A 13488-nucleotide genomic window follows, 5' to 3' on the forward strand; every position below is an offset into this window, starting at 1 on the left:
CAAATCCAGGAGTCAATCCTTAAAATTTGAATCTTCATTGTGGACATAATTAATAATAATAATGGATTGCATTTATATAGCGCTTTTCGAGACCCTCAAAGCGCTTTACAATTCCACTATTCATTCACTCTCACATTCACACACTGGTGGAGGCAGCTACAGTTGCAGCCACAGCTGCCCTGGGGCAGACTGACAGAAGTGAGGCTGCCATATCGTGTCATCGGCCTTTCTGGCTATCACCAGTAGGCGGTAGGTGAAGTGTCTTGCCCAAGGACACAACGACCATCCGTTAGGACAGACAGAGCTGGGGATCGAACCGGCAACCTTCCAGTTACAAGATGAGCTTCCAACTATGGGCAGAAATCTGTGCCATCAGAAACTGAATTTGAATAAGTTAAATTTGAATTTGAATTGCTCGGATTGAATCTGAATTGTAACTTGAATAAATGCTTTTACAAACTGAATATGAATTAGCCTAATTTGAAATTCAATTTATTAGTTTGAAAATGATCATCACTAAATTGAAATTGAATTTTATATTTTGAAAATGAATTCATTTGCTTTGAAACTGCATTTTATCCTTTAAAAATTAAGCTCTCGAATAATTTCAGTTTCACTCTCACCATTCAGTTTCAGTTCTACAATTCTGTTTTTTGGGACTTGCATCTGGTTCCGGTTCAAGAGTAAACGAGCGCAGATTAATAGAACTACGTTTTACTAGCGGACCGAAAGTGTTACTGACGGGAATCTACAGCGTCTTGAGCTGAATTAAGACTTCAGAAGTCATTCGTCATGTCGAATGACCAGCGGATAAACTCTCAGGTTGGTAATAAATGTATTACATGTATAAGAACAAGCGTCATGTTAACAATTGATATGCTTATTGTAGCTGGTAGCTAAAAACGCTAATTTAGCCTAGTTTGCCCTGGATTTAGCTTTGACAAACAAATATGATCGACTGTTTCTAGTAGAATTCCAAAGTTGTCATCTTGTACCCTGTCAGAGCCCTGTATGCTTGCAGAGACCCCTACAGTAGGGAAACATGCAAAACAGTGTCCAAACCTTTGTATTTGAGCTTTATTTATGTCTTACACAGCATCCCAACTCTTTAGCTAACTTAATAACTTTAGCTAAAGTGAATAGTTAGTCTAATTCATTAGTGCAGCATTACTGGATCACCTCCGTTTGAAGTGATATGATATGTGACTATCACTGTGTTTAACTGTCATAATAATTCTTAGGGTACTGAGTGCATGCTTAATTAGGTTTATTTTTAAACATACTGCTCCATTGCTATGTTTGACAGGCTGAAGTTGTCGGGTCACCTCCTAAATCGACCATCTTTTACAGGTGTTTTGTGCCAGAAATGGAGTGTCCACTGAAGACTGAAGATACTGAATCTCTACGCCTTGCCATTGATCCCTCTTGTGCCTTCATCTAGACAAGAGACATCAACTTAACCACTCTCACATGCTCTGTACCTACATCACCTTCCTGACAGTCGTAGCTTGGCTCATCTGAGGGTGAAATTGTAAGAATGTGTTATTTTGCAAAGTGCTCTCTAGGGTTCCTAAATAAAATATGGCATTGAGGTCATTTCTTTTGAATTAATCCTTCTTCTGAAATATAAGAACCTCTCCTGGTTTTAATGGCACTTTGGATTTCCTTACTTTCTGTTCCCTCCCAACCCCAAATAGATGCTGACACAGTAACATGGAAGAGGAAAGAAGTTGGAAAGGACTTCTATAAATAAACCTAATGCCTAACAATGAAAATTGTAAAATAAGAACAATAATAATAATAAAGATAAAAGATGAAGTAACAAGATTTTAGTTTTTTGTTTATTCCAAATGATCATCCAGATGTCTGTGACATGTGATGACAAACACCATAATGGAAGGCCTTAGTCATCACATGCTTAAACTCATATATTTTGCATATGCTGAACAGGCAGTCAGACATGCTGTAACTGTGGGGTGAAAACTGCATGAACACCATACGGCAGGGGTCTCAAACTCCAGTCCTCGAGGGCCGCTGTCCTGCAACTTTTCCATGTGTCCCTGTTGCAACACACCTAGTAGGTCATTAGCAAGACTATAGAACTTGAATGCATGCTGAGTTGGCAATTCAGCCATTTGATTCATGTTATAGCAGCTCATGAGTGAATGAACATGGTGCAATAAAAGTATTTTAGAAGTACATGTTTCCAAACACATATATTTACTTAAATTTACTTGAGTAGGTAGGGTAGGGGTTGCTACCTCAGCATGCAGTCAAGTTCTATACTCTTGCTAATGACCTACTAATTGTATTCAGGTGTGTTGCACCAGGGACACATGGAAAAGTTGCATGACACCGGCCCTCGAGGACTGAAGTTTGAGACCCCTGTCATACGGAATATGACAGGTGTGGTTGAACTGCATGAAGACTCTGAAGTTTCTCTTCTGGCAGGACAGGAATGTGGCCTTGTCCTGTGAGCCACCGTAAGGATGTACTTTGGAGTAGAACTGGACTGTCACCGGCCTCAGGCTCTTCACCTTTTCAAAGACAAAGCAGTCATTTAGATAAAATATTAGATATTGTTTACCTGTAAATGCACAAAGAGAATTTAGAAATGTAATTATTGTCAAGAGTGAAAAAGCACTGATAGTGTAATCTACAGCTGTGGCCAAACGTTTAGAGAATGAGAAGTGTTGTTTATTTACAAAGTTTGCTGTTTCAGTGATAGTTGTATATCATACTATATCACTTCAAACAGAGGTGATCCAGTAATGCTGCACTAATGAATTAGACTAACTATTCACTTTAGCTAAAGTTATTAAGTTAGCTAAAGAGTTGGGATGCTGTGTAAGACATAAATAAAGCTAAAATACAAAGGTTTGGACAGCGTTTTGCATGTTTCCCTACTGTAGGGGTCTCTGCAAGCATACAGGGCTCTGACAGGGTACAAGATGACAACTTTGGAATCCTACTAGAAACAGTCGATCATATTTGTTTGTCAAAGCTGAATCCAGGGCAAACTAGGCTAAATTAGCGTTTTTAGCTAACAGCTACAATAAGCATAAAAGTTACTGTACGGCTATCAATTGTTAACATGATGCTTGTTCTTATACATGTAATACATTTATTGCCAACCTGAGAGTTTATCCGCTGGTCATTCGACATGACGAATGACTTCTGAAGTCTTAATTCAGCTCAAGACGCTGTAGATTCCCGTCAGTAACACTTTCGGTCCACTAGTAAAACGTAGTTCTATTAATCTGCGCTTGTTTACTCTTGAACCGGAACCAGATGCAAGTCCCAAAAAACAGAATTGTAGAACTGAAACTGAATGGTGAGAGTGAAACTGAAATTATTCAAGAGCTAAATTTTTAAAGGATAAAATACAGTTTCAAAGCAAATGAATTCATTTTCAAAATATAAAATTCAATTTCAATTTAGTGATGATCATTTTCAAACTAATAAATTGAATTTCAAATTAGACTAATTCATATTCAGTTTGTAAAAGCATTTATTCAAGTTACAATTCAGATTCAATCTGAGCAATTCAAATTCAAATTTAACTTATTCAAATTCAGTTTCTGATGGCACAGATTTCTGCCCATAGCCAACCCCCTGAACCACAGCCAAAATTTAATCAGCAGACTAAGAACTGGAACGGGTGCAGGAGAGTGCTGGGTCCGTGCCACCCTGGTAGCAGACACAGGTGGAGGAGAAGGCTCAGGGACAATCACTGGTGGAGCTATAATCATTATTGGCACAGACAAGAGAGCACAACAGTCTTTAGGAGTAGCAACAACAGAAACAGTGCTTACCCAGGCTCCAGATGGAGCAACAGTCCTTGGTGGCTTTAGTTGTGCTACTAACATAGTCTCAAGTGAAGCACCACAGAAAGACTCTGCCATGGCAGCTTGGCAACACAAAATTCAGGCGGTGTCTTCACAGGCTGAGAAAAACAACATTCATTATGTAATTTCTTGGGCTGCTGAATACAGAAACCATCACAGATGCTCAGCCGGCTCAGGAGCAGAGACATCAGGGTTTGCCAGCTTAGAAACAAGAAACTTTATTTGTTGCTGACACTGAAACACAACATGTATTCCCAATACTGTCTGACAGTCATCAGAGCAAACAAGGAGAAACATGTTTTAAGTGCGATATAGATTGTCTGCTGGAGTCATATGTTTGATATGTCCAAGCTGTTAAGCCATACCTGTCATGATGCTGGAGCTCAGGACCCTAAATAGACAAATGAATGTTTTTTGGTTGCTCAGCAGTAAACAACAGAAGGAGGAGGCCTCTGAGATAAGCAGAGGTCATGGTTGTGAGACCTTACTATGTGATGGTGAGTGGGTCAGCTCCAACCAAAGTTAAATACCTGGGACTCTCCACCGTTGGCTTTTAGAACTGAAGAAGCTTCTCAGATGAGAGGTGAAATATCTTCAAGAAATGTTCCTTTCTCCTTGGACTGCCATGACCTAGATGACTGAGAACCAACACAGCTTATTAGTTGCATACACTGTTGAAAAGCTAAGCCATGTTAGCTAGCTTGTGTTCTTGTGATGCTCTTACCCCGTAGGAGTTAGAGGCCAGCGGTCCTGCTGCTCCAGTAGATTTTTTGTGTGCAGGCTGTGATCAGTTGTGCTGCTTAAGTATTAGCTTCTCTGTGTGGATTTAACCAGCCAAATTTCAAAAAGATGAAAGCAAATGTTATGCGAGTTCTACGGCTGATAGCTGGTATAACAGGTGGAATTCAGTGAGTGAATCTGACTGGCATCATCAGTGTTATTAACTAATGTCTGTTACCTTTGATGTAATCGAGATTTAGCCAGTCCAACATATTACATCACTGTAAACGTTATCACAGTACTGCTAACACACCAGTTTACGGTGCGCTAAGCTGCCTGGTATTTTCATGCAACCTGTGAATAACCCAACATTTGCATACGTCAGCTTGTTTTGCAAGATGTTTCAGATAAACAAGCAAAAGACTTGATTTTAAATTATCTGATTTTAAATACCTACAGTGATTTTAGGACGTTACATGTGAGCTTGCTGAGCACTCCTCACCTCCTCTTCCTCTTACATTTTCCTGTAGCTATCAGTGCTGCACATGCATGCTTTCTGCACATTTAGCTCACAGATATGTTTTCTGATAAACTGCTTGGGAACAGTTTGCGTGTTTGGGGATTTTGATTCAGCCATTTGAAATTAGTATTGAGCGCTGTTGCAGATTCTGGCCCACTTTAAGTTTCACATATGTGCAGCACAGATAATTGTATCATTAAATAAGCCAAAAATATGCAATATGATGCTTCTTTCTGTTGAACATTTGACTGACAGGTTAAAGAGAAAAGCTTTAGAAAGTTGTGCCGATCTAAAATGTAGCACTTTGTCTTTTGTTTCTTCTTTAAATCAGTTAAAACCTAAAAGTGTTGTGAAAGGATAATATAATAAATTTTACATGTACTCAGGTTCTATTTACATTTTATGAAACAGTTGAATGTAATACATCAAAAACATAGGAAGGAATTAAAATGGACTTTGAGTTGTTCTGGCTGGTTTACCAAGACAAGTCAAACTCTGTAAAAAAAAAAAATAATAATTTATGCAGGATGCAAATTATATGTAAATTCAAAAATATTTTCAATTATATTTTCTTTTTCGGCTTCTTTTTTTTTTATCATTCAGTGCCAACCAAAATCAGACGTGCTCCATAGAAACCTTCCTGTTAGGTCATTCCAACACATCCCAAAGATGCTCTGTTGGACTGAGATCTGGTGACTACAGAGCAGCGGTCTCCAACTACAATAGCAGGAGGTCCACTCCATCATCCAATCAATCTGGGGTCCGAACATTTTAAATGAACCAACAAAAACATTTTCTTTCATGTTTATTAAGCATTTAATTAACAATATAGATTTTTGTCTTGTAACTACTGATCAATTATTCATGTGCTCATTACATCATCTGCTGAACAGAAGAGTGCAATCCAGTTCAAGTACTGATATTAAACAAAAAGCAATTTAACAATGAAATTATGCAATAATCTTTACCACATCTATTGCACATAAACCAACATTAAGGTGTCTTGATGCATGCTCAATCATCCAGGTAAGTAAATTCCAAAAATTTGATTCTGTTCATGTGGACGTTTTCAGTGGGAGAAACATTTCGTCATCATCAGGTGACTTCTTCAGTCTCAGCTGACTGCAGGTTTCCAACCTTATAAACAGTACATTTGCATAATGACTGAAACCAGCAGCACTGAATGAACAATGGGCTGTGAGGTCAGTTCCTTCGTCATTAATATGCAAATTGTCATGACCATTGATCACAATGGTCATGAGTACCATTCACAGATATTTGGGGAATGGCCATTGATCTTTCATAGTCCACTTTACATATTTTTGACAGAGCCATCTTCTTTTACCCACTCTTCTGTGCACCACCAAGTCATCATTGTACTGTCAGCAAGTGTGAGCTTCCAAGATAGTAACTTAGCAACCCGCATTGAAGGGCCTGCATGGGTTGTTCTTCTTTGTCGTTTTTCTGGCAGTTGGTGGTGCAATACCTCCACCAGCTGGCTTTGGAGTGTGGACTAGAACGTAGCTGACCCACATAGCTGCCCGTCGCGCCACTGCAGCCAGCAGGAATAAAATATCTAACTAAATGGGAAGATGCTTTGAGGTCCGGAGTAAACCCGCTTGAGGTCCAGATTTGGACCGGAGCCCAGGGGTTGGGGACCCCTGCTATAGAGTATATTTGAGTGCAGTGAGCTAATTGCCATGTTCAAAGAAACCAGTTTAAGATTATTTCACTTTTGTGACAAGGTGTGTTATCCTGCTGGAAGCAGGTTGTGAAATCTGGGTAGTTCAACAACCACGCTACTTTCATCTTCATTTAAATCACCTTTCTTCCCTAAAGTGACACTTGGTTTGAACTGAATCAGGTAGCCTTGATCATGGCTACATGCCTTAATGCATTGTGTTGTGACATTGTGACTGGCTGACTAGATATTTGCATTGACAAGCACTTAAACAGGAGCACCTAACCTAAGTGGCCAATGAATGAACATAAAAATGTAGATGGGCAGAATAGTTTATTTCAAACATGTAAATATAACTAAAGTAACAAGAGAGAAACATAAAAACATCAAGTTTTCATGAATATCTATGTCTACACAGTGCTCAAAAAGGAGTAGGATGACATTTAGACTTTTTCTATTTCAACCCCCTTTTTTCAAATTCCATTATTTACAAATCAATATTCAGAATTTGCCATTTTATAATCCATACATGTTTAACTATATACAAGTCTACACTCATATACAACACCCCACTAAATCTCTGAGCTGGGGGGAGGGCAGTAAACGGAGTTATGTTTGGACATTGCTTCATATGGAGTTATATCTATGTGACAAATGCCTTAATGAGTACTTTAAGTTAGTTGAGTTACTCTGGCCTTAATCTATAACAATGAGGACCAGTCTTCAATAGAACACAATGAGACAGCTCAATTTCCTATATTCATGCAGTTTATTGTTTTTAAACAAGCGTGTGAATTTTTGTATTGATGTACTTTTCCTAACTTCATCTCCACACACTTTGTTCATTTGTTTTGCATCGTTCTGTGTTCTGTTCTGCAGCTCCCTATTCTGGCCTCCTCTATTGTCAGTCTTTACTTCCTGGAGCTGACGGATATTTTCCAGCCGGTGCATTCTGGGTACAGTTGTAATGATCGCAGTCTATCTCTACCATACATCCTCCCAAGACAGGAAGTCTGTCCATTGCCTTTGCTCTTCAGCCTGGCCTTCGCTGCACCTACTGTCACTGTAAGTACGTCTCCACGTGTCCAGCTTTCACATTGGCTAGCACAGTAACATCAGTAGCTAAAACACTTGCTTTCGGGGACTGTGATTACATGTGTAGGTTGGAATTAGGCTAGTCATAATACTAGACTTTCAAACTTGATACTACTTGACACTAATACTCCAGGGCTGGAATGGTAATCTGGCATACCAGGCATTTGCCCGGTGGGCCAACGCACTTTTTGGCTGATCACTGTGCACTGGACCTTCACGCACTGACCGCAGCCTGTTCATTCATTTTCATTACCGACACCGCCCAGTCAAATCCCTTAATGAAGCCGGGCACTTCCTCTATCGTCGCTGTGGGGTCACGCAACTTGTAGGATAGAGTTTAGTGTGGAAGAAGTGGTGAAAAGTTGCAGCTGAAACGCTAAGAAAGAAAAAGAATACAAGAAATGGATGCAGCAAAATGTTTCAAATTTCCCCACGTTTGCTGTCGGGGCTGCTGCTTCTGCACCATCAACAGTAGTACCAGCAGCAAGCGTTAGGCCTGCTGTTTACTCTCTTCATCTCTTTTTGTTCCTTATGCTCCCTCTTTTGTTTTCATCTGTATCATTCCCTAGCCACTTTTGGTGGATCGTCCGCAGTATAGGCTTTCAGCAAATTGCAGGTTATTATGTTGTGTTTTTATTTACGTTTGATATAGTGTCTAGACATCTTTGAAAAGAGGGCTGTAGTTTCCATGAATAAAACATAACTAAACTAGGTAAATATATTCCTTGTCTGACTAATAGAGCTGTTAAGTCTCCTTTTTTCTCTTCTTTTTCTTTTTTTTTTTTTTTTTTTTTACATCAAATGGAGACAAATGTAGTAAATTGTGTTTGACTGGGAAAGCAATCTTCCCACAGCAGATCTGCACTCCCACTCATTGCTGATTTGTAGATCTGCTCCTAATGCTGTGGGAGTCTGACCAAGCTGAAAGCAGCTCTACACTGTTTCTATGCTGTTCTAACATTAACAGAAATAATCCAGCCATTTTCTCTGTTGACATTAATTATTTTAACTAACTTTAACTTTTTTAATACAAATGAAGTATATGCATAAGTTCAATAAAGAAGATCTATGACCTCACATAGAGCTGGGTGATATATCGAGTTTTTTTAAAAATATCGATATATTTTTATACGAGATATAAGATGTGACAATATCCTTTATATCGATATAGTCTGTGTTACGTTATAATTATAGTTGCGGAGCCATAAGTTTGCCTCTCTTTCGTCCACTTTTGTCTTTACGCAGCGTTACTCGACCTCGCCTCTCCTTCACTGAACACAACTCCCCTCCTCCCCATCGCTTCACCTGCAGGCAGCGACAAGATGGACACGGCAAATCTCCGTTAACGAGTTACTGCGCATCGCCCCGTGCGTGGGGCTGGACGGCGTCAATGTGTTAACGAGCTAACCACGCTAACGAGCTAGCCACGCTAACGCCATGCACGGCCTGAAATCCTTTCATTTTCTCAAAAGTTGACTGCGCGCCTTTTGTATGAATTCTGGTTGTGCTTGATGACCGCGAACCGATTTTATGTGATACACAGCGCTCAGCAATCTGTCAAAAAATGTTTTAGTTCGACTTTGCTAAGCTACGGAGCTGCACCGCTTGATGGATTGTCGGAGCATTACGGCTACCGAGGAGCCTCGCGGAGTGATACGTCCTGTGCTTCAACGTAATATTACCTTATTGTGTGTGTATAAGGACCATAAATGGCTCCTGTTCAGAGACATGGTTACGAAGCAGATTTCAAACTCCAGGCTGTCAGTCACGCAGTAGAAGTTGGGAACAGAGCAGCTGTGAAATCTGTCTTTGTTATTATGCTCAGCGTCTGTTAGTTTACATTTTGACTGCACAATTGTGAGCTCTTTGTTATGCACAAAACAACATAGTTTTCTTTTATTTATAGAGCATCATTATTTAATAAATGCTCATAATTCATGTACATCTATGCTGTATGTTAATAAAAGTGCCTGTGTGACATCTGGGACACAGCTTTGACTAAGAACTCTCTTTTTGTTCTTACTTTATGGCTTTAAAAAAATATCGAGATATATATCTTATATCGCCATCCAGCTAAAAAATATCGAGATATGAATTTTGGGTCATATCGCCCAGCTCTAACCTCACATCTGTCGACACCCATCATCACTCGTCATCACTGGTCTAGTCCAATCACATTCTTCTGATCTTCTCCAGGCCAATCAGCATTCATGCTGTATACTTTAAATCTCATCGGCATCTATCATTCTCCTTTGCAGACGGCTTTGTGCAACCCACCTCCTCCCCATCTCCACCTCTCATCACTCAAGCTCCATTCAAGCCACCTTGTTCTCCACCACCAGCATCTCGGGGGTCCTGCTCTAATCCCTTTCACCCGTTCTGTTGAGACGGGCTACCGGAGTCTAACTGCCATCTATATTCTGTTCACCAATAAATCATGTTCATTCTTTCTAATCATCTCTCCTCATTGAACTTAACGTTGATCTTTTTTATAGGTAACATAAAAATTATCGATATATGTTTGAGTTCTTATATGGCTCTCACTGGCTAAGCAGCATATCATTTGTGTCATTATAACATTAATACATTTGTACAAATTAATATGCTGTGTGGTTAAATATTTGTGCGTGTTGGAGGTTTTTCCCCTCTCTGTTGTAACCACTGTTGGGGTCATCACTCATAAAAAGTCTTGTATTACACACACAGAGAACACTTTTATTAAAAGTAATGCAGTACATTGCTAAATTACTCCCAGGCGAAAGTAATTCATTATACTACATTACTACATTACTACTACATTTCTCCATAAAATGACATGAAATCCATTGTCTCATAATTGCCATTTATCGTTATATATGGCATCATTATAAACCTATAGGCTACAGTCTTTCTCGTCACGCTGAGTTCTTGCTAGCTTAGTGTTAGCATGCTGTCCATGCATATGCTTGCAAAGAGTAGAAGTTAAGTTAGCAGTATAATACGGTTGTTTCTCTCCTGGATGCAGTATCCACTTTACCATCCACTTTAAAATGAAGCAATCCCATGTCCACACTGTAGACTGTTTCCCTCCTCCAGCACCACAACTGAAATCAGCTGACTGTAGTGCAAGTGAAACTGATAAGGAGGGTGGATAGGCAGGCAGACTAACAATGAACAATACTTGGAGCTAGGGCTGCCACAAGCGATTATTCTGATAGTTGACTAGTCACAGATTATTTTTGCGATTAGTCGACTAATCAGATCATGCGTCCACTGGACATATAACATACAGCTTATTCCACCAGCATGCATCTGCTCTTATATAACTATCAATAGCTTACAGCTTCAAGTGTTTCAGGTATGTGCTACTAAAAATAAAGACAAGATGATAGTTTATTAAACTTTTAATGAAATTAAACTCGGCCGTCTGCTCCTTGCTATCTAAAATATAACAGGACACTGGAGTAAACTCTCGACCATCTCACACTTCTGTTTAACCAGTTTCCTGTGTGACGTTTGTGAAAACTATAACTTTAATCTCAGCCAAACCCATTTACTCAGGAACAAATAAAACACTGAAAAAAGCCAAACAATAACATTTGTAAGTTATCTAAGTGACTTATATATCATGTTTAACCTGAGTAGCGGAAGACCGCGGGGGTTTGAAAGCGATTTGCTGGGAGTTTGCTGTTCTCGCCGGCTCTAGTGAGCCTTGACCTCCAGGTCAGCTATCAAGCTGGTGACGTCTCCGAAAACGTTGGAGCACTTTTGCAAATATGTGATGTCTTGATAAACTCTGTATGTATTATTGTGCGATCTACTGTACAATATAAAGCGCCTTGAGGCGACTTCTGTTGTGATTTGGCGCTATACAAATAAAATTGAATTGAATTGAATTGAATTAAACCGAGCAGATATTTGAAGTTTACACAGCTACATTCTCGCCTGAAAATATGTTAAAAGTTTATTTTGTGGCCCAGAAAGATTAACAAGAGTATTATTAAAACTAAATAGCTGCCGACATTGTTGGAAACCGGAATTGGCTGAGCCGCGCTATGGATTCTGGGATATGGTGGGTCATGAAGGATACACCCAGCCCATCCTTCAAATCTGGGGAAAAGGAGGACGCATTTGGAGGAGTCTACGAATTTGGACAGCCTTCGTCGCGTCTGTGATGTAGTCGGCCTACAAATGCGGCCTCAGGAGGATGCAGCCGTTTCAGTCCGTTATTACAATCTTAAATCCTACGACTTATTCTTGCGTCTTTCAGGATCTTGCAAAGCTTCAAATGACGAGTTGACTATTAAATTAGTTGTCGACGATTTTGATAGTCGACGTAATCGTGACTAGTTGACTAATCGTGGCAGCCCTACATGGAACCAGTTTTTATAGAGAATCAGTTCTCAGTTCTTTAAAAGCTTTAAGCTTCAAGCTTTAAAAGCTTGAAAATAAAAGTTCAAAATGTCAAGTAAAAGATTAGCTAGCATTCCAAGTTATGGATTCAGGACCATGTCACACCTTGATGCACGCTCATCCAGGTAAGAAAATCCCAAAAGGTTGATTCTGTTCATCAGGACGTAGTGGGAGAAACGTTTCGTCACTTGGATGAGTCTCTCACTGAAAACGCCACGTCCTGAACAGAAACAACCTTTTGGGCATGTCAGACCTACTTGGTGCATCTATTGTGGTCTTGGGTTGTGGACCAAGTTATTTAGGTTGTTATGGACTGGGGTTATTATGATTTGTTCTTTTGGATTTCACACTAATTTTTTTGTATTTGTTAATCCTGTGTTTTGTATTTCTCTAGTGAATCGGAGTTTATTTCTAAATCCTTGGTGCTTGTTTTGTTACATTAGTTCCCTTCCGTGCGGTTCCCTTTCCAATTTGTTCCTAGTCTCGTCTCTGTGTTTTGTCATTAGCGTCTCCTGTTGTAGTCCGTCTAGCCTTCCTGTTTTCGTTTCCTTTTGCCTTTCCATTCAGTCATATTTTCCTGTTTATCTCCCTGTGTCAAGTTCACATGTCTCAGTCGAGGTCTCAGTGTTAGTCATTTCCTGTTTTACTTTGATAATCTCTTATCCTGTTTGCATTGTGTTCTTTCTTTGCTTCCTTTTTCTCATTAGTCCATGATTAGTGTCAACTGTGAGCTCTTCTCTTGTTATCCTCTGTGTGTTTATATTGTCTCAGTGTTCCCTTTGTTGGGTTCTCACTCTAGGCTGTGTCCCTCTTCCCATGTGCTTGTGATCCACGCGTGATCCCTGTTGCCTCATTTGAGGTCAGACTTCCTAGTTTCGGTCTTGTCAGGATTATTTTGTCGACCAACACAGCCAATGTGACAGTGTCAGCAAAACAGTTGTTATTAATATGTAGTTCTCATTTATCAAAGAAGCAATGTGTTATTGTGTGTGCGACCTAGTTCCGCTTTAAGTCCACTTTCAAGTTTGGCTAAGATTTAACCAAATTTTATGTTCTTCTTCATTTATTCTCCATATTTTTCACTTGTAAGTAAATGATATGTAAATGCCCTCAGCACATTAGAGAAACTTTCAGATCACAAAAAAATCTGCTTTGCCAACACTCTTTGATTTCTTTGTGTATAGATTCTGATAGGAGAGGCAATCCTGTACTGCTATCTGTCCAGGAAGTCA

At 39.6% G+C, this 13488-nt stretch overlaps 1 protein-coding gene across 1 annotated transcript in view; it reads left to right on the plus strand.

The window, feature by feature from the left end:
* The window catches only part of LOC116326030 (2-lysophosphatidate phosphatase PLPPR4-like), a 63946-nt gene that overhangs the window by 18439 nt on the left and 32019 nt on the right, over positions 1-13488 (plus strand). Inside the window, exons 2-3 of the mRNA XM_039602332.1 lie at positions 7649-7834; positions 13441-13488. The exon at positions 13441-13488 is cut by the window's right edge and continues 82 nt beyond it. Coding sequence (XP_039458266.1) covers positions 7649-7834; positions 13441-13488 — 234 coding nt within the window. The remainder of the gene's footprint in view (positions 1-7648; positions 7835-13440) is intronic.

Source organism: Oreochromis aureus, linkage group 18 (genome assembly GCF_013358895.1).
Source record: "Oreochromis aureus strain Israel breed Guangdong linkage group 18, ZZ_aureus, whole genome shotgun sequence".
Lineage (NCBI taxonomy): Eukaryota > Metazoa > Chordata > Actinopteri > Cichliformes > Cichlidae > Oreochromis > Oreochromis aureus.